The following is a 21361-nucleotide window of genomic DNA, read 5'->3' as shown; positions in this document are numbered from 1 at the left end:
AAAATCTGATCTCCTAAACGTTTAGTTCATTTTCATTATATTATCTAGACAATAGACCAATAGACCAGTTCAGCTTTCAGTTTTGACTGGGTTATTTTGCCTAAAAAAACTTTAGGCTTACTGTACCCATGTAAAAAATAAAAATAAACATCTCTGCCCAGCCTGGCAAGAGTGGCCAAAAGTGTGTTTAGCATCCCCAGTGGCTCTGCAAGTGTGGCGAGGATATTTTTCGCTGCTGGCCGGCTCTCCAGGCACCATCGCATGAGCCTTAAGCCACAGACCGGCCAAACTCGTGTTTCTAAAAATGGATTCTAAAAATGGATTCAAAGGCATTTTTTTGTCTAATTTGCATTTAATTATAAGTAAGTCACAGCCTATATGCGCAATTTACAGACTATAACCAACTGTCACGGATCCCTCCGGAACTTTCATTACGCACACCTGTCCCCTACTCCCACTGATTAGTACTTGTATAAGTGTGCCCTTTGGTTTCCATTGGACTGTCCATTATTGTTACACTGTCTGTTGGTGCGTGTGAGTACCTGTGCTGTGTGTTTTGGGCTTTCGTGCCCTTGTGGATTGCGCAGATGATTACGGGTCTCGTCCCGTAGTGATAATCATTGTGCGGCGTGTGTTATTTATTCGAGGTACTCCTTGCTCTTTTTTGGGGGGTTTCTACCCTGTGTTTGGTATAGTGTTTGTTTTGTCTTCGTCCCCGGGCCTTTACACGGCACGCCATATTTTGGGTACAATTTTGTAAAAACTATTACGCATTCCTGTGTCTGTCTCCCAGATCATTTATACCAGCGTGACACCAGCCTACTCTGTCACACTCGCAAATGCTTCACAATGTATTTCTTTGTAGGCTGTAGCCTTGAAATAATTTATATAAAATACTCTAAATAATTCATTTTCATCCCTTCTTAAGCTTCCTGTCTGGCTCCTGACCTATTAAGAGTGTGTATATGCTGTTTAATATGACATGTAGTCTACTTGAAATTATGTTTGCTTCTTACATTCACCTTAAATACTTTTCATTAAAATCCTTATGGTTTGGTTTCAATACTTAAAAAACAATTGGTAGGTCCAGGTAGTCAAAAAAAATAGATAGGTGTTGGTTAAATTGTTTGATTTTAATGAACGGAGCGAATTTTGAGCGGCTGTTTTCTTCCCTGTGAGCACCGGGCAGTTTTTAGTAGAGCGTTAGGAAAGCACATGGAGCGATGAGTGCGATTTCTAACCACTCAAATCTGCTCAAATGATCTGAGATGAAGTAATCATAGCCATGACATAACAGCCCCACGGTCCGTTTACGAGAATGAAAATGTCATGATTTCATTTTGCTCTGCTCCAATCACACTGATAGTCAAAGTGTCACAGCTTTTCTCTTGTCACCATGTTAGGTAAGTAGTTCCATTCCTCCATCCCTGCCAGACACACTGTGCTGTTGACCTTTCTCTACTGTATCAACTTTTAGTGTGGAAACCCTGTTGTGTGTAGCTACTGTACAGAGGAAAGACTAGAGGCGCTATTGGAGCACTTACAGGCTCTTTCCTGTGTTGCTGCACCTTTGCTCTGTTGCTCCGGGACACTAGTAAAACAAGCGCTTTGGTCCGTACGGTGAGTCCAGAAACATCCTGTTGGCAGTCCAAGTCAATTAGCTGGCGCTGGAACCTATGTGGGCTCTAAGTGGCGGGGGGGGGGGGGGCTATTTGTTTAATTTCATGGAGATGCTTCCTGCCATTGGGACTGTGTTGGTAACAAAGCTCCATGCAGACTGGACACATGGGCAGATGTCGAGATTACGTAAGGCTGGCTTTCATTTCCTTCTTGTCTCTTCGTCTCTCTCTCTCTCATTCTCGACTCTTCGTCTTTGCAGCACTCTGTAGGGTTCCTCACTGTGCACTGCCAGGTCTAACTGCCTTTCACTGATCATGTGCTGGATTCCAGGGCCTGACTTGTACAGTGGGGCAAAAAAATATTTAGTCAGCCACCAATTGTGCAAGTTCTCCCACTTAAAAATATGAGAAAGGCCTGTAATTTGCATCATAGTACCTGTACACTTCAACTATGAGACAAAATTAGATTTTTTTTTCTCCAGAAAATCACATTGTAGGATTTTTAATGAATTTATTTGCAAATTATGGTGGAAAATAAGTATTTGGCCATCTACAAACAAGCAAGATTTCTGGCTCTCACAGACCTGTAACTTCTTCTTTAAGAGGCTCCTCTGTCCTCCACTCGTTACCTGTATTAATGGCACCTGTTTGAACTTGTTATCAGTATAAAAGACACCTGTCCACAACCTCAAACAGTCACACTCCAAACTCCACTATGGCCAAGACCAAAGAGCTGTCAAAGGACGCCAGAAACAATATTGCGGACCTGCACCAGACTGGGAAGACTGAATCTGCAATAGGTAAGCAGCTTGGTTTGAAGAAATCAACTGTGGGAGCAATTATTAGGAAATGGAAGACATACAAGACCACTGATAATCTCCCTCGATCTGGGGCTCCACGCAAGATCTTACCCCGTGGGGTCAAAATGATCACAAGAACGGTGAGCAAAAATCCCAGAACCACACGGGGGGACCTAGTGAATGTCCTGCAGAGAGCTGGGACCAAAGTAACAAAGCCTACCATCAGTAACACACTACGCCGCCAGGGACTCAAATCCTACAGTGCCAGACGTGTCCCCCTACTTAAGCCAGTACATGTCCAGGCCCGTCTGAAGTTAGCTAGAGAGCATTTGGATGATCCGGAAGAAGATTGGGAGAATGTCATATGGTCAGATGAAACCAAAATATAACTTTTTGGTAAAAACTCAACTTGTTGTGTTTGGAGGACAAAGAATGCTGAGTTGCATCCAAAGAACACCATACCTACTGTGAAGCATGGGGGTGGAAACATCATGCTTTGGGGCTGTTTTTCTGCAAAGGGACCAGGACGACTGATCCGTGTAAAGGAAAGAATGAATGGGGCCATGTATCGTGAGATTTTGAGTGAAAACCTCCTTCCATCAGCAAGGGCATTGAAGATGAAACGTGGCTGGGTCTGTCAGCATGACAATAATCCCAAACACACCGCCCGGGCAACAAAGGAGTGGCTTCGTAAGAAGCATTTCAAGGTCCTGGAGTGGCCTAGCCAGTCTCCAGATCTCAACCCCATAGAAGATCTTTGGAGGGAGTTGAAAGTCTGTGTTGCCCAGCAATGCCCCAAAACATCACTGTTCTAGAGGAGATCTGCATGGAGGAATGGGCCAAAATACCAGCAACAGTGTGTGAAAACCTTGTGAAGACTTACAGAAAACGTTTGACCTCTGTCATTGCCAACCCTTTGTATATATAACAAAGTATTGAGATACACTTTTGTTATTGACCAAATACTTATTTTCCACCATAATTTGCAAATAAATTCATAAAAAATCCTAAAATGTGATTTTCTGTATTTTTTTGTCTGTCATAGTTGAAGTGTACCTATGATGAAAATTACAGGCCTCTCTCATCTTTTTAAGTGGGATAACTTGCACAATTGGTGGCTGACTAAATACTTTTTTGCCCCACTGTATGTTCTAAATCAGGCGAGGTTGGGGGTGATTATGTGTGATTGGGTGTGATTGATGGGGTGATTGGGGGGGGGGGGCTCATTTGTCTGATGGAGCTCTGTTGAGGGTCACGGAACCCCCCTTACCTCCCAAACCCCTAAACTCCCTACCCACACCCATCTCCACTACAGACCCTTCACCTTACACACACATAGTCCCCTGTATCTCGCCTGTGCCTTCATTATATCATGCCATTAGCGTCCGCTAAAACCTGGGGCCCTCAGAAAGAACCTGCCTTGTCTTCTGGGCCTGGCGGGCTAGGGGGTTTTGGAGGAGAACACTGAGGGAGCTGTGTGGACCCATGCCAGTAGAATGTACCGTGTGTGTGCCCCTACACATCACATATTTTAGCAGAGCGCAGCACATGGCTGTGTGAACATACTGTACCGGTACAAGGACAATGTGAACCCTCTCAAGAGACCAACCTCCAACCCCCTCACCCCTTTCAAGTTAGGCCCTGCATGCCTTCCTGTCTGCACCCCAACGGCCCAACAGACGTTTCAGGCATGTTTTAAAAGGATCCCTTATATTGCGTTTTTAGTTACCAATGAGTCAACCAAGAAGCTGCAGGCTACGATCTCCACTGTGTCCACGATGTTGCTGAAGGGTTTGCAAGCCGCTACCTCCATGGTCAGCTGGGTAAACCATGCAAACAAAGAGCATATGTTAGAGTTATACCATTGGCAAACAATTATGAAAGTTGCCAGTTGGAATGTCTGGAAAATGAAGGGACGTTATAGCTTTACACTTGGACAATTCACGATTGATGACCAAGTTGATTGAAAACAAGTCAGCAGCACTGTCACTATTGGCACAATTCAATTAAGTTGTGAGAAGCATTCTGTTCAAACAGTAAGACTGTAATTTACGACAAGAGATGCAATATTTCTGCTATATCTAATTTCCTTCTTATGCTACAGGGGGGAAAACCAAGGCATTAACAAACTGTTGGAACACAAATACTTACAGAAGTCCTGACCCACTCTATGTATTGCCTGAAATAACCAACAATGTTTTGCTTGTACTTTTCCGTTTCCTAATGGAGAGAGGAATAAAATGTTAGCTACTGAGTTTTACTGTAGCATCGAAATGTAAACAATTACTGGTAAGCCATAGTAATCACCTGATTGACGACTTGTGTGGCATTCTGGGATATGAGATACTGCGCTGCTTCTATGGTCGCCAGTACATCAGCGACTTTGTTCTGGACAGAACAGAGGGAAAATAATGCTCAAGAAGCTTTCGTAAGAATCTATGGAGCTGCTCCGGAGTCTTTGTTCAGCGTTTATGGATGTACTACGAATGCTTGATGTTGATTGAGTCAGCGTGAACTGTTGGGGTACATGGTTCGTAGGAGGCCCACTTACCGGCAGGTCTGAGGCCGTCCTCTCCAGTAGTCTGATGCTCTGGTTCAGCATACTCTTTAAAAGGGGAAATGCACAACACATGTTAACATCCCAGAGGTTTAAAGGTCAGGGTTTAGAGACATACTCCAACAACGCCATTTCATGTGGATTTTGGTCGTGAGAAATGTGCTGCAAGATATGTCAAAACCCCAATTAAAGTGCTTTCGCATGAATTCATAATACATTTTCTTCAATACTATTTGAACACGTGAAGACCACTCGTGATGACTGATACTGTACGTGCAACATGTAAAAAAAGTGACAAACTCCATGCTGGTCCCAGTATACAGTACGTACATGGTCATTAGTCAGCACATGCACCAGACTACTGACGAATAATTACAGGATTAACAATTACAGACAGACTAATCTACATATCATGAATGATTGATTTTTTACAAGGCATATAACGGACCCAATCTTGCTCATGCAAAATCAATCATGTCATACAGGTCTGAATCAGCATGCTGTACTAAATATCCTGACCTGAAAGAGAATGAAAGTTCATGGTAATGGTCAGGGCATGCCAGGGAAAAGCCCCTTGGATTCGAGGTACAAGGAGCATGGACAACTCACACTAGTGGTGAGAACACCAATATCAATTATTCGATATGACATCAATAATTTGATATGATATCGATATGAGCAAGGCATGTCATCACCCTCAACATTACAAGACGAACACAGGTCCATTGTGGAGACACATGCTTACCCTCGCTCTAACATATTTCTTGGAAGCCATTAGTTGAAGTAAAAAGAGTTAAAAGGGAAATATTCAAATAAAAAGATAAGACAGACCTCTAAAACTCAGCCTTTCTTGGTAACAAGATTGCAGTTCGTGGAATTACTTTGAAGTACACTGACTATTAATGGGTATATTATCATATTCGGGGAAAAGCACATTATATGTGGCCTACAGTGATGTCGTGTAAGTATATGTTGTTGGGTCCTTTTAACATATGCCTTTGAACTTATTAAAGAGTAAGATACCAGTAAGATACTGGGTCAAATACATATGTCAGATGTGCTGCACTTGGTTTGGTTTGCCCGGTACAATGCAAACAATGGAATAGTCCCAAAAGAGCAAACCATTTAATACGTACTCCCAAAAGCGTACAAATAAATTGAGCGCACCGCATACATTTTCAACTCTTTGAAACTATCTGACCTACTGGTTTGATCTGGGTCTGATTCTTTTTTCCTAAAAGGGTAGATAGAGCACGACTACGGGCCATGGCCATTTCTGCTAGTTTAATGAAGCCGAGCACTGATGGGCCCAGACATGGATGTTAATCTAAAAAAAATAATGATTGAAGATAGATTGTTGATTACCATGGCCTGCTCCATAGGGACGACCTGCTGACTGTGGATCTGCCGGAGACTGTTGGCGTGGCCCTTTAGAGAGGTCTGGAGGGGCCCCTTGGGCTGTGGACACACACACAGACAGAGGTTCAGAGTAGACACACATAAACACATACAGTAATAAGAGAGGTAATAATAATAGTATCCAAAAGGTCACCATTGTTCAGCACCCCTGGACAATGTGCCTTGCTCAATGGCACAGCAACAGATTTTTCACCTCGTTGGCTCCAGGATTTGAGCCAGTGACTTTTCGGATACTGTCCCAATGCTCTAACCTCGAGGCTACCACACACACAGTACCAGTAAAAAGTTTGGACACACCTACTCTTTCAAGGCTTTTTCTTTATTTTTATTAGACATCAAATAACACATATGGAATCATGTAGTAACCAAAAAAAAAAAACTAACCCTAACCCTATTTTATATATTTGAGATTCTTCAAAGTAGCCACCCCTTGTCTTGATGACAGCTTTACTCACTCTTGGCATTCTCACATCTCAACATCAACTTTTCAGAGGAGACTGCGTGAATCAGGCCTTCATGGTCGAATTGCTACAAATAAACCACTACTAAAGGACACCAATAATAAGAAGAGACTTGCTTGGGCCAAGAAACACGAGTAATGGACATTAGACCAGTCTTTTGGTCTGATGAGTCCAAATTGTTTTTTACATTTTCATTTTTTTTTTAAAACATACAACATACTTGCAGTGAAGCCGCTCAACAACGACATCAGACTAGTCATCTAACAGACTCCCATCCAGAGCGACACACAGAAGCAACCAGGGTCAACACCCTGCTCAAGAGCACATCGACAGATCTCCCACAAGGTCAAAAACAGGGACCCGAACCAGCGATCCACCAGCCACCGGCCCAAGCTTCCAATCACCAGGCCACCAGCCCTCCAAGACCCCCCCCCCCTTTTTTTGCCTCAAAAAGTCCAGAAAAGTTTAGATCTTCAATGAGATATTGCAGGGATCTAGCTTGCAGACTTAATATAAAACTTGAGATATCAGCGTACATTGACACCTTTGTTTTTAAGCTTAAACCTTGGATTTTTAATCCACTAATGTTGTTATTTTATCTGATTTTAATAGCTAGCATTTCGATGGCCATAACGAATAGATATGGTGACATCGGACACCCTTGTTTAACTCCTCTTGCTAATTCAAAACTCTCTGAGAAGTAGCTGCTATGTACTGTTTTACACTGGGGTTGCTACACATTACTTTTACCCATTTTATAAGATAATCACCGAAATTGAAAAAAAATGCAGACATTTATGAATAAAATAGTCTTACTTATTCAAAGGCCTTTCAAAAATCCGCTCTAAATACCAGGCCTGGCTTCTTAAGTGTTTCATGATCCATTATTTCTAGTAGTTGTCGTATATTATCTCCAATGTATAGTCCATGTAAAAAACCGGTCTGAACAGGATGAACAATACCTGGTAAAACCTTTTTAATTATGAGTGCTATGCATTTCGCTTGTATTTTTACATCAAAACATTGAAGTGAAAGAGGCCTCCAGTTTAAGATAGACTGTATCTTTATATTTACCATCTGGGTCTTGTTTTAATAATAGTAAAATCAGTCCATCCTGCTGAGTACCTGACAGACTATAATTTCTATAGGAGTAGTTCAAACAAGCTAACAATGGAGCTTTGAGTATATCAAAAAAGGTACCAGGTAAGCCATCAAGCCCTGGGGGTTTTCCAGACTGAAAGGATTTAATTGCCTCAAAAAGTTATTCCTCTGTAATTTGTCCTTTGCACTGAGCTTTCTATACATTTGTTAATTTTCATTTTTTTTTTTTTTTTGAAAGAATTCCTAACAGTAATTGTCATTCAGTGGGTGAGGGTAAGACGGAAAAGACGGGTAAGACGGAAAAACATCTGCTTAAAATATTTAGCTTCCTCTTTTAAAATGTGTTCCTGTGTTGGAGATTCTGGAAGAATTTGATGCATTGATCTCCATATTCCATCCAGTTTGCTTAATTTTTGTAATAGATTACATTAGATCATTCTTGAATAAGTTCCTCCAGTTCTTTTTGTTTTCCCACTAACTTATTTTGTATCTCTGTGGTATCATTTTTATTGCTATCTAACTGTATTAGTTTATGTATTTCCCTTGTTAGTCTTGTTTCTTTAGTCAGAAACTGCTTTTTTATTATTGATGAACATTGAATTGAATAATTGAAACATTTAACGATATCCCAAACAATAAGGGGATTTGCTGAACCTATGACTCGAAATTTGAGACTTTTGGTTCCAACCGCCGAGTCTTTGTGAGACGCAGAGTAGGTGAACGGATGATCTCAACATGTGTGTTTCCCACCGTGAAGCATGGAGGAGGTGGTGAGATGGTGTGGGGGTGATTTTCTGGTGTCACTGTCAGTGATTTATTTCGATTTCAAGGCACACTTAACCAGCATGGCAACCACAGCATTCTGCAGCGATACGCCAGTCCATCTGGTTTGCGCTTAGGGGGACTATAATGATTCCTACACTACATGATTCCATGTGTGTTATTTCAGTTTTGATGTCTAATAAAAATAAAGAAAAACCCTTGAATGAGTAGGTGTGTCCAAACCTTTGACTGGTACTGTATATAAACACACAGGTTCCGATGAACAAACACATACGCACACACACGCTCACACACAGATGTTGTCATTCAAATACCCTTTTGTAAACTAGTCCTACATACATACATTCATGTACATATAGATGTATAAATATTTAGAGCAATATGCAATCTGCGCAAAACTCTACAATACACAGACCTACTTAGTATAAGAGACTGCCTTAAATCAATGAATGTAATGCGGCATAAAAACGACATAGTGAACCCACAGAATTACATACAGAATCAAATAATTTATAGGATCTCTATGGGTGAACCAGTCTGAGTGTCCAGCGAGTGTGTGTCTTCTATGCCAACAGGAAAAACCAGTACCAGAATAGATGGGCACCAAATTAATACTAGGGGGCACAGGCATAAGCACATACCACCCCACAGAACACCACTTTAAACTAGCTCCATTGCCACATGGCAGACGTAGGAGGACCCAGAGTTGGACTCAGCAACATTTTGGGCCATGAATGGGGAGCTTGTGTGAGCCTCAAACCCCCGCCCCCCAAAGGCAAGGCAGAACATTAAAAAGTGCTTCCACAGACTGCTTCAGTGTGTGTGTGTGTTTGTCGACAGCAAACCGCCGGCGAGGCTGTGCAGTTGATAAAGACACACGGAGCTTTCACAGTTTTAGATCTGAACTTCCATTCCATTTGATCCCGGTCTTGGATCGTGGTGTAAAATGCAACTGTAAAATGCAAGTGCCTTGCAACTGGTACACTGAGAAAACATTGTGTGGATGGTTGGAGCAGTGTTGATTTTGGGGGGGAGTTTTGTTGTATGTTCCTCTCACCATAAGGTCTGTCTGTGCCTCGAGCTCATTGGCGTACGACAGCAAGTCCACCTGAGTCACCCCTTTGTTAACCTGCAAATGAACAGACATAGGATAATAATGCAGCATGACGCTGTTATTTTGCATTATAACACTTGCCATAAACATGTATGACCCCCCTTAAAATGTATTCTCATCTTACAATTGCATAATAGAGTCAGTTGTGCAACATAGAGATGCATAACATGTACAAGCCTTATAATAACACACTATAAAGGCTCATGCACGCTTATAACAAGTCATAAAGCATTATAGCTGGTTTTAAGTAAAGAGTTACACATGCTGCAGTAAGAGGCCATAAGACGACCGTGTTTCTCCTGAATTCAACAGATTATTTAACAGATTCTGATAGAGAAGACATATACTGAACAAAAATAGAAATGCAAAGTGTTGTTCCCATGTTTCATAAAAGGCCACTCTAAAATGTACAGTTTTGTCACGCAACACAATGTCACAGATGTCTCAAGTTTTGAGGGAGCATGCAGACTGCAGGAATGTCCACCAGAGCTGTTGCCAGGGAATTTGGTTTATTCCTTTACCATAAGCTGCCTCCAACATAATGTTAGAGTATTTGGCAGTACGTCCAACCGGCTTCACAACCACAGAACACGTGTATGGTGTCGTGTGGGCGAGCGGTTTGCTGATGTCAACATTGTAAACAGAGTGCCCCAAGGTGGCGGTGGGGTTATGGTATAGGCAGGCAGAAGCTACAGACAGCGAACACAATTGCATTTTATCGATAGCAATTTTAATGCACAGAGATACCGTGACGAGATCCTGAGGCCCATTGTCGTGCCATTCATCCACTGCCATCACCTCATGTTTCAGAATGATAATGCACGGCCCCATGTCACAAGGATCTGAACACAATTCCTAGAAGCTGAAAATGTCCCAGTTCTTCCATGGCATGGATACTCACTAGTCATGTCACCAATCAAGCATGTTTGGGATGCACTGGATGGACGTGTACGACTGCGTGTTCCAGTTCCTGCCAATATCCAGCAACTTTGCACAGCCATTGAAGAGGAGTGGGACAACATTCCACGGGCCACAATCAACAGCCTGATCAACTCTATGCAAAGGAGACGTGTCACACTGCACGAGGTAAATGGTGGTCACACCAGACACTGACTGGTTTTCTGATCCACACCCTTACCTTTTTTTAAAGGTATCTATGACCCACAGATGCACATCTGTATTCCCAGTCATGTGAAATTCATAGATTAGGGCCAAATAAATATATTTCAATCAACTGATTTCCTTACATGAACTGTAACTCAGTAAAATCGTTGAAAATGTAGCATTGTTGCGTTTATATTTTTGCTCGGTATAAATAGTCTGAGGTATAAGGGTGGAAAACTGCCAAGTCTATAGCTTATGGAACACTGATTTTGGCAAGAGTAGCTATAAACTATGCAATCTCTAGAGATACATCAGTAATTCCACGATATTCATTTAGCAGTGGAGCACAGCCGCTGTGAAATCGTTGCCTTCACCGCAAAATAAATGCAAGAATGAATACCTAGCTTGTAATTCTGGAAATGTAGCCAACTCTATTAACAGATGTCAAGCTGTATGCCCAAGCAAGACCCCAGGAAGACCCCAGGAAGACCCCAGCTGCCGCCCGCTCCCTGGTAAACGATCCTAAAATCTGTACGCGCATATGTAATGTCTTGGCCCTCATTCGGTACTGTAAAGCCAGGAAGGGATGTCTGTAGTATGTTACATGAAGTCAATGGAGCAGTTATACATTGTAAACACAGAGGCAGATTGTAAATGAGTACATCAGACTTTTTAACCATCTTGCTGGTCGATCCTCGCAATTCAATCACACTCTTTGCATGTGTGTTACTTAAACCTGTTAGATATCACCGTAATCAAAGTCAGGGGCGTACTACAGAACAAAATCCTGCCATTCTTATCTTATCTCAAATGTAAAAGACGGGATAAATCCTGGGTTTTTCCATTACAGAAGCAAAATCCTACATCCCATTCTGTTATCCCGTCATAAATGTACGTCCTAAAATGAGATAAGACGTGATTTGACAGTTATGGATCTTTCTGGAACACCTACCGCGGTTACTATTTAATAAATTCCAATAAAGTTCTTTCACAAGATAAGTCACTACTGTAGGATGCGTTTAAGCAGGTTAGCATCTGAAATGATACCTGTCTTTTTGTTGAGTTGTGTTTTGTACGAGTACGCTAGTGTGCCTCTTGAAGGTACGGTGCCCTCGAAAAGTATTCAGACCACTTGACTTTTTCCACATTTTGTTACATTACAGCCTTATCCTAAAATGGATTAAGTACAAAAAAAATCCTCAGCAATCTACCCCCTAATGAAGAAGCGAAAACAGTTTTTTTTAGAAATACCTTATTTACATAAGTATTCAGACCTTTTGCTATGAGACTTGAAAATGAGCTCATGTGCATCTGTTTCCATTGATCATCCTTGAGATGTTTCTACAACTTGATTGGAGTCCACCTGTGGTAAATTCAATTGATTGAACATGATTTAGAGGCACACACCTGTTTATATAAGGTCCCACAGTTGACAGTGCATGTCAGAGCAGCGGCCTCCATCATTCTTAAATGGAAGAAGTTTGGAACCACTAAGACTCTTCCTAGAGCTGGCCGCCTGGTCAAACTGAGAAAATGGGCGAGAAGGGCCTTGGTCAGGGAGGTGACCAAGAACCTGATGGTCACTCTGACAGAGCTCTAGAGTTCCTCTGTAAGGATGGGAGAATGTTCCAAAAGGACAACCATCTCTGCAGCACTCCACCAATCAGGCCTTTATGGTAGAGTGGCCAAACAGAAGCCACTCCTCAGTAAAAGGCACATGACAGCCCACTTGGAGTTTGCCAAAAGGCACCTGAAGGCTCTCAGACCATGAGCAACAAGATTCTCTGGTCTGATGAAACCAAGATTAAACTCTTTGGTCTGAATGCCTACGGTGAAGCATGGTGGTGGTAGCATCATGCTGTAGGGATGTTTTTCAGCAGCAGGGACAGGGAGACTAGTCAGTATCAAGGGAAAGATGAACGGAGGAAAGTACAGAGAGATCCTTGATGAAAACCTGCTCCAGAGCACTCAGAACCTCAGACTGGGGGTGAAGATTCACCTTCCAACAGGACAACGACCCTAAGCACACAGCCAAGACAACACAGGAGTGGCTTCGGTACAGGTCTCTGAATGTCCTTGAGTGGCCCAGCCAGAGCCTGGACTTGAACCCGATCTAACATCTCTGGAGAGACCTAAAAATAGCTGTGCAGCAACGCTCCCCATCCAACCTGACAGAGCTTGAGAGGATCTGCAGAGTGTGCCAAGCTTGTAGCGTCGTTTCCCAAGAAGACTCGAGACTTCAACAAAGTACTGAGTAAAGGGTCTGAAAACTTATGTAAATGTGATATTTCAATTTTTTAGGAGAGGAAGCCAAAGTAGACTATTATTTATCCTGTTTTTACCAGGTACGTTGACTGAGAACATAATATATTTTACAGCAACGACCTAGGGAAGTGTAATAGGGGGAGGAGAGAGGTGAGCCAATTAGAAGCTGGGGATGATTAGGTGGCCATGATGGTATGAAGGCCAGATTGGGAATTTGTCCTCAACACGATAAGTGCCATGGGATCTTTAGTGACCACAGAGAGTTAGGACACCCATTTAACGTCCCATCCCGAAAGACGGCACCTTACGCAGGGCAACGTCCCCTTCACTACCCTGGGGCATTGGGATGTCCGTAGACCAGAGGGAAGAGTGCCCCCTCCCTGGCCCTCCAACACCACAACACCACACACTATTAAGGCGAAAGAAAGGACACCGTACTTTTGACATAAAGGAGAGAAGAAAAGTGGAGAAAGCCACATTAAACTATAGAAATGAATGCTAGGAGACCAGGGGAGAACGTCATTTTGGATTGAGATGCCCCCTCAATGCCAGTATAATACCTCCTCTAGATAGGCTGCGTAGTTGATCCTGTTGACGCCCGTCTCAGAGAAGCCAATGAGGTTCTGCTTCCCCTCAGACTCCAGCAGAACGATAACTCTCAGGTCAATCTTCACATCGTTAAACATCTTCCCCACCTCCTTGGTGTACTGGAAACAGGGAGGGAGAACAGTCCGTTTACAAAAAGGATAAGCAATAGCTATGAATGCAGTATGTATTGGCTACATATGTGTTATGAAGCAGGAGCTAGTCGGTTTGTTTACGCCATAGAAATAGACCATAGAAATAGACCATAGAAATAGACCATAGAAATAGACCATAGAAATAGACCATAGAAATAGACCATAGAAATGGAATAGAAATAGACTTCAATGGTCAAGACCACTATTTCAGAGACAAGCCTAGAACAAACTTGTTTACACGTTAGACCAGCCAGTGTTACACAAACCCCTTTGTTTTTGTGTGTGTTGGGGGAAAGGACTCTGTTACCCTGGCAACATAAACTTTACATTGAGCCCCATTCAAATTCTTAATTCGCAGAGGGTCCTCCTAGGCAACCCCATTCATTGATACAGAGTACAGATTAGGACGGCCTGTTTTCGTTTCATTTTGTATCATTGGACCAAAAAATACAGTGAGGAGTTTTTTTTAAGCCTCAAGCGACACAAATCTTCAGCAGCAAAGTACCTCATTAAAAACCAGAGGCTGTAGCATTCAAATATAAAATATGACAATACATTATCATTATATTTGAATGTGCTCCATGTAAAAATTGGCAGGTGAAATCAGTATAAAAAAATACATGAAAATGAACATAGGAAGAACTGTAAATACAGCCAATTTGTGTAATGTACTGTAACTTAGGCTACACTAGCCAGCTCAACTTTATTGCTAGTCCGTACAATAACAGAAGCAAGATGATCTTGCCAGCTGGCTGACTAATACAGAATGGTCCGGTTGGTTGACACTAGACAGGACTGGCATCACGTCAAGGAAGTCCCAATGATACAAGCTGAGGTAATGGTGAAGGAATCCTAACGCTACAGATCACTAGCCTGCTCTTTGTTTTGGCAAGGATAACACCATTTAGCTAATGTTAATGAATCACCATTAGGAAATAGAGAGTGTTAGCCTGTTTGTAATCGCCTGGGTCTGCTGCACACCGCAAGACTGTGTTTGCCTGCTGAGCTAAAACCTAGGCATTGGATTCACTCAACGAGCTGACATGACTCTTCAGGCCTCAGTGTTTTCATTTGGACTATTGCGTTGGTTACATTGTACCCGGCAAGCTAAACCAAGCGCAAGTATTAGAAAGTACTCGGTATGTAAGCTCAGGTCGGACTAGGTGTGAGTTTGACTTTCATGCACAGGTATGCAGAATGCAGTACAGTGAGTGCACACTGCATGTGAATACTGACCAGGCTAGAGTTTAGGAAGGGTGTGACATTGAAGACTTTGTCCAGGCGCATGGCAGAGTAAATACCTCTGTTCTCCTTGCAATTACTGAGAGAGGAGAACAAGAGAGGGAGAAAAGAGAGAGAGAATTCATCATCGTCACATGTCCATTCATACATTTTTTGGGGTTAGCTTGCTCTCTCGACCGCCATCCGGTGAATACATTTGGAACCTCATACACTCTCCTTAACTCCGTATTGCTGCCTTCCAGTCATTTTACAAGCAGTGTACTCACAAGTCACTCATAGAGAGCTTTTCCAAAGCAATAAAATCAAGTCAGCATGGCCAACGTTTCCCATTTGTACACATTCAAGGGTGCAAGGGTAAAGTAAGAGTAAAGGAATTCCTATGGTCATGTAGGTATACACTATCTCATGGGTCACTTTTTGACTGGGCAGGAGTAGCTGAGGCAACTAAACTATATTTAAGCAAATATAGTATAGTAGTAAATAGTATAGAACAAGGCAGTTAACCCACTGTTCCTAAGCCGTCATTGAAAATAAGAATTAGTTCTTAACTGACTTGCCTCAAATAAATATTGTCATATGGCTTTCAGCCAATCAGCAACTAGGGCTCGAACAACCCTGTTTCTAATAGGGAACACAACGTGATGGTCTTACAACACAGATTTGCTGCCTGTTCTAATCGAGAGATGATGAAAGTTGATGAAATCTAGGCCGGAAAGAAACCTCAAGCATTAAATCCCTCTCCCTAGTTTCAATATTTTAAATAATTTACTAAGCAATGTCAGAGAGAATGTGAGGAGACTCCTGTGACATTTATTCCAGTCAAAAAATACCACAAAACAGAAATAGCTAGTGTTATCATCTAGTTCGATTCATAAGTAATCAATATAGTTCTCCAGCAGGTCTATGTAAAACATAAACCATCACTAAAACACACACAGATGAATCCCCAGCAGGAAGTGGTACATACATACATCCTGTAAAGTATTACCTGTAGAGACTCTCCACTGTGAGATCCAGGTCTGAGTCGTTGTACATGTACCCTGGGATGAAGTTCCTCCACTCAGGGTTCACCAGGTGAGGAGTGTCCAAAACCTGGGACACAAATGACTAGTAAGACCATCATTCAGTTTCTCGACCATTATTATACAGCAAGACCATTTACAATACCTAGACAGTCTCACATTAACAGTTACCACATCATAACTTGCCTTGAAGAGCTGCTTGGTGTGGAAGGGCTCGCAGACCAGCTTCTCCAAGTTGCCCCCGACCAGAAAGGTGGCGGTCACCACTCCCATCAGTATCCAGGAGAAGAGGAAGCTGAAGCCCACACCGCTGTGGAGAGACACGCATAGACAGATAGACAGACAGATGCCCAGCCAACCAGTCAGTCAGCCAGAGAGACAGCCTGTCAGCTGGCCAGAATTTGTCATTTATTTTTTATTTTACCAGGTAAGTTGACTGAGAACACATTCTCATTTACAGCAACGACCTGGGGAATAGTTACAGGGGAGAGGAGGGGGGATGAATGAGCCAATTGTACAGCCTGCCAGCCTACTACTCACGCCATAAGCAGGGTGCCGCCGGTGTTGGAGACACAGCCCCGTGTGGTGGGGGAGGCGTGCTTGTCATAGCCTATGGTGCCACACAGTATGGCCAGGAAGTTGAAAGCAAGGATGAGAACCACCATGCAGCACAGGCCAATACAGCAAATCCACCTGTAGAGGAACCCTGGAGTCAGTACACCATGACGAGTAATGATGGATAATAACGATGGAGCTACAGACTACGTTCGCCGGGTAGAGGTCTGGGTAGAGGTCTGCACGGGACTGATTCCTTCATCCCGCTCCAGAAGCTTTTCACATGGCTCCCTCAGCTCTTCATACCGCACCTGCCGGCTCCTGCTAACTTCTTGTCCGACTCCTATCCGCTCCCACAAGAACTGGTCCCGAGCCTGACCGTAGTCCCGCAATGTTATTGTAGGTGTATGAGATGCTGCTAGCTTTGCAGCCCCCGGTCTCAGCAATTTTGCCACCTTAAGCCAGATCAAAATGCAAAAATAGCCTAATAAATAGGTTCAATTACCAGAGATTCACACCAGGCCAATTATATTACACTATTGGTATTATTGGGTATATCAGCCAATAGGCTAGACCTACAGTAGTTTGAAAGAAAGCAGAGTTGGGGTTGAAATTAGAATAGGAGCGCACTAGACTTAAGCTAAGTTTTGCATAACTTTTAGGAGCGGCACGATCTGCAGACAGAGTAAAACAAATGTGTTATCAATGTTGATTTCCAGTCAATGTCGGAGCATAAACTATAGCCTATCCTATTTAGGAAGGTGATTCCCTTGGAACGACAACTGTCCCGTGGTCCGTATTTCCCTGCCCCTGCAGCCTACAGGCTATTTACTGAGGCCACACGTTGGGTATACGCGCAGTTGATCTCGCACACACAACAAAAGAGAGGAGGGGTAGGCTATTGAACTTGAAGCAACAAAAATGTGGCTATTCATTTGTGAATATTTTGCGACAAATAGTTGCTCTTAATAGGCTACAGTAGATACAGATTTGCAGGCATAGACAAATAAATGTGTTATCAACAGGGTATTTACGTCCAGTCAATGTCGGAGCCGTAGCCTACCACTGGGAAGCACATTTCTCCGCACACGCAGCCGACTTCATCGATACCACACATAAGGCACATTTGATCTCGCACGCCCAACAAAAGAGAGGCGAGGTAGGCTGAACTTGAAGCAGCAACAAAAATGCTCTCCATCCCAAGTAGTCTGTCTGACCGCCTGCTCCCGCCCGCGGCAATGAAAAATGCATGGCGGCATCACAACGCTCTCTGTCGCGGCCTGAAGGTTCCATGGGTACCCAGCGGCAACGCAGCCCCCCCCATCTCAGGGCTCAATCAAATGTAATGGGTGTAATAAGCACAGCTGGTCAAAGAGGGCAACATCAGGAGGCCATGTATGCGTGGGCAGGTCCAGGGTATACTTAAAAGATAACTGACTGAACAAACTCCTGATTCATTATTACATTATGTCACAGTGACCTCTGCTGCTTGGAATGATGCAATAACTCCCGACAATGTTCAGTTAAAAACAGAAATGTATTTGTTCTAAAACTCTGAGCACATCGTGGGCCCCGGTCAAAAGTAGTACACTGTATAGGGAATAGGGTGCCGTTTGGGACGCCCGGTTTGTGAAGCGAGGCCCAGTTCCCGATTGTACCTGTAGAAGTCGATCTGGTCGATCTCGGGGTAGGAGTCTTCTATCTTGGAGTGTGTGTGACTAATGAAGTTGGTGAAGTTGGCCATAGTGCTGTGTACAGGGAACACCTTGGAGAAGCTGCTGATGTTGGTGCCGATGATGTCCAACATGCCCCGGGCTCCTGGGAGAGAGGGAGGGAGAGACATTGGTGAATTAATGGAGTAATACAACAATATATTTTGGGGTACTGGGGTAAGACAGTTCAGGTGTAGGTCATTAATTGGAATATGGCAATTGGTCTTATTGGGCTTTACCTTCAATGAGTATTCACACCATACATGATTTGACTGATTTGGTAATGCAAAGTTGAACACTCAAAATGATATAACCCTTCATATAGTTTCTTCTGAAACTTTTTTAGGAGCATTACATGAGGTTAAAGAGAGATGCCACTCACCCTCGAATACGTTCCTCATCTGGTCACTCACCATGCCTGGAGTGTCATTGAATGAGGAGTAGCCCTGTTTGGAGGAGAAAGTACAGGTGTGGGATCTTAATTTGATGACCCTGTTGTTGCAGGAAAAATGCAAACTTGTAGTGTATTTGAGGTTTAAAAGAGGCTTCTAAAGTTTGTAATTTCCACTTTAAAATGTTAGACTTGACTCGTACTAACTAAAAATGTGTCAACCCCCAACAAAAATGTAAATTCATTATAATCCACACAATACTTCACATTTCCTGTTGCTGCAGGATTATTTTCCTGCTGTGAGAAACTGGTCATTAAGATTCCACATCCATAGAAAGGCACGTCTGCGACAGTATCACAAATATATATTGTTTTAAATGTCACAACATCCAATTTTAACCTAAAGCTTTTGCAACATTTCTAGACTCACCTTTTGAATGATATTGCTGAGGTCCGTTTTCATCAACTGATTCACACTTTCCAGCTGATTGTTCATATCAGGTAACTGCAGCACATCACAGACAGCACACACTTACAACGTGATTTTCCTCAGGTAGCGCAGCACACACAATGGGCAAAAATACATTTTAAATAGACCAGATGGCAAATAGTATATTGCTATATAAATCAAAATATCACTGTATGACTATTATTATCATCTTCAATAAAGCGGGCCAGCATACCCGGGTGAAGTTGGCGCTGACGTGGAGCTGTGCCAGGGAGCTACGGATGGAGAGGCAGAGCTGGGCGGTGGTGGCGTCCGAGTCCTCATCGTTGCAGCCCGGGTCGTTGAGGGTTCTATTGAGGCTGAAGCGCACCAGGCTCAGGTTGAAGTGGAGCTTCCCTGTCGCCTCCTGGAGAACCTCCAGAGACATACTCACGTTCTCCAGGGCGTCTTTGGTCTCCCGCATGGCTTGGGATGGGGACGGGGTAGGATGGAGAGGTGGTAAGTGTGTGTGAGAGTGCATTATAGAGACACACACACACACAAATGTACAAGGCATAGTCACAAAAACACTCAATGTATGCACACGCAAGTACATACACACCAAACCAAATACACACACACATGCACAGTCATACCCTAGCCGTGATTATACACACACACAAAAACACACACATTCACACAGGGGCAGCAATTAGAATTGAACAGCTGAACAATAGTTGCAGGTTCAATCCACTGTTGGAGCAAGATTGGAACTTGGAAGGCCATAAACTTAATATATTCATATCGAGTCATAATTAAGATGGCACGCAAGGTAAGTTTGTACAGTTCCAAATATAGTGGCAAGAAAAAGTGTGTGACCCCTTTGGAAATACCTGGATTTCTGCATAAATTGGTCATAACATTTGATCTGATCTTCATCTAGGTCACAACAATAGACAAACACAGTCTTATTAAACTAATAATACACAAACAATTATAGGTTTTCATGTCTTTATTGAACACACCGTGTAAACATTCACAGTGCAGGGTGGGAAAAGTATGTGAACCATTGGATTTAATAACTGGTTGATCCTCCTTTGGCAGAAATAACCTCAAACCAAATGTTTTCTGTAGTTGCGGATCAGACCTGCACAACGGTCAGGAGGAATTTTGGACCTTTACAAAATTGTTTCAGTTTGGCAATATTCTTGGGATGTCTGGTTTGAACCGCTCTCTTGAGATCATGCCACAGCATCTCAATCGGGTTGAGGTCAGGACTCTGACTGGGCCCTCCAGAAGGCATCCTTTCTTCTGTTGAAGCCATTCTGTTGTTGATTTACTTCTGTGTTTTGGGTCGTTGTCCTGTTTGCATCACTCAACTTCTGTTGAGCTTCAATTGGCGGACAGATAGCCTTACATTCTCCTGCAAAATGTCTTGAAAAACTTGGGAATTCATTTTTTTGTCGATGATAGCAAGCTGTCCAGGCCCTGAGGCAGCAACGCAGCACTAAACCATGATGCTCCCTCCACCATACTTTACAGTGTGGGTGAGGCTTTGATATTGGTGTACTGTGCCTTCTTTTCTCCACACATAGTGTTGTGTGTTCCTTCCGAACAACTCAACTGTAGTTTGCCAGTAGCGCTGTGGAACATCCAGGTGCACTTTTGCAAACTTCAGACGTGCAGCAATGTTTTTTTTGGACAGCAGTGGCTTCTTCCATGGTGTCCTCCCATGAACACAATTCTTGTTTAGTGTTTTACGTATCGTAAATTCATCAATAGAGATGTTAGCATGTTCCAGAGAGTTCTGTAAGTCTTTAGCTGACACTAGGATCATTCTTAACCTCATTGAGCATTCTGCGCTGTGCTCTTGCAGTCATCTTTGCAGGACGGCCACTCCTAGGGAGAGTAGCAACAGTGCTGAACTTTCTCTATTTATAGACCATGTGTCTTACCATGGACTGATGAACATCAAGGCTTTTAGAGATACTTTTGTAACCCTTTCTAGTTTTATGCAAGTCTACATTTCTTCTGAGATATCTTTTGTTC

General features: G+C 42.9%; 1 protein-coding gene across 6 annotated transcripts in view; it reads right to left on the bottom strand.

Annotated features, from left to right (window-relative positions):
* The window catches only part of LOC139390606 (prominin-1-A-like), a 119376-nt gene that overhangs the window by 6560 nt on the left and 91455 nt on the right, over positions 1 to 21361 (bottom strand). For all 6 annotated transcript variants that reach the window (XM_071137837.1, XM_071137841.1, XM_071137838.1 and 3 more), the window contains 15 exons: positions 19569 to 19798; positions 19316 to 19390; positions 18877 to 18940; positions 18441 to 18600; positions 16768 to 16920; positions 16414 to 16537; positions 16194 to 16297; positions 15200 to 15284; positions 13784 to 13930; positions 9798 to 9869; positions 6342 to 6434; positions 4971 to 5024; positions 4727 to 4807; positions 4571 to 4639; positions 4149 to 4238 (listed from right to left, as the gene is read on the bottom strand). In XM_071137837.1, coding sequence (XP_070993938.1) covers positions 4149 to 4238; positions 4571 to 4639; positions 4727 to 4807; positions 4971 to 5024; positions 6342 to 6434; positions 9798 to 9869; positions 13784 to 13930; positions 15200 to 15284; positions 16194 to 16297; positions 16414 to 16537; positions 16768 to 16920; positions 18441 to 18600; positions 18877 to 18940; positions 19316 to 19390; positions 19569 to 19798 — 1601 coding nt within the window. The remainder of the gene's footprint in view (positions 1 to 4148; positions 4239 to 4570; positions 4640 to 4726; positions 4808 to 4970; positions 5025 to 6341; positions 6435 to 9797; positions 9870 to 13783; positions 13931 to 15199; positions 15285 to 16193; positions 16298 to 16413; positions 16538 to 16767; positions 16921 to 18440; positions 18601 to 18876; positions 18941 to 19315; positions 19391 to 19568; positions 19799 to 21361) is intronic.

Source organism: Oncorhynchus clarkii, chromosome 31 (genome assembly GCF_045791955.1).
Source record: "Oncorhynchus clarkii lewisi isolate Uvic-CL-2024 chromosome 31, UVic_Ocla_1.0, whole genome shotgun sequence".
NCBI lineage: Eukaryota > Metazoa > Chordata > Actinopteri > Salmoniformes > Salmonidae > Oncorhynchus > Oncorhynchus clarkii.
This window is presented reverse-complemented; position numbering and strand designations above follow the sequence as displayed.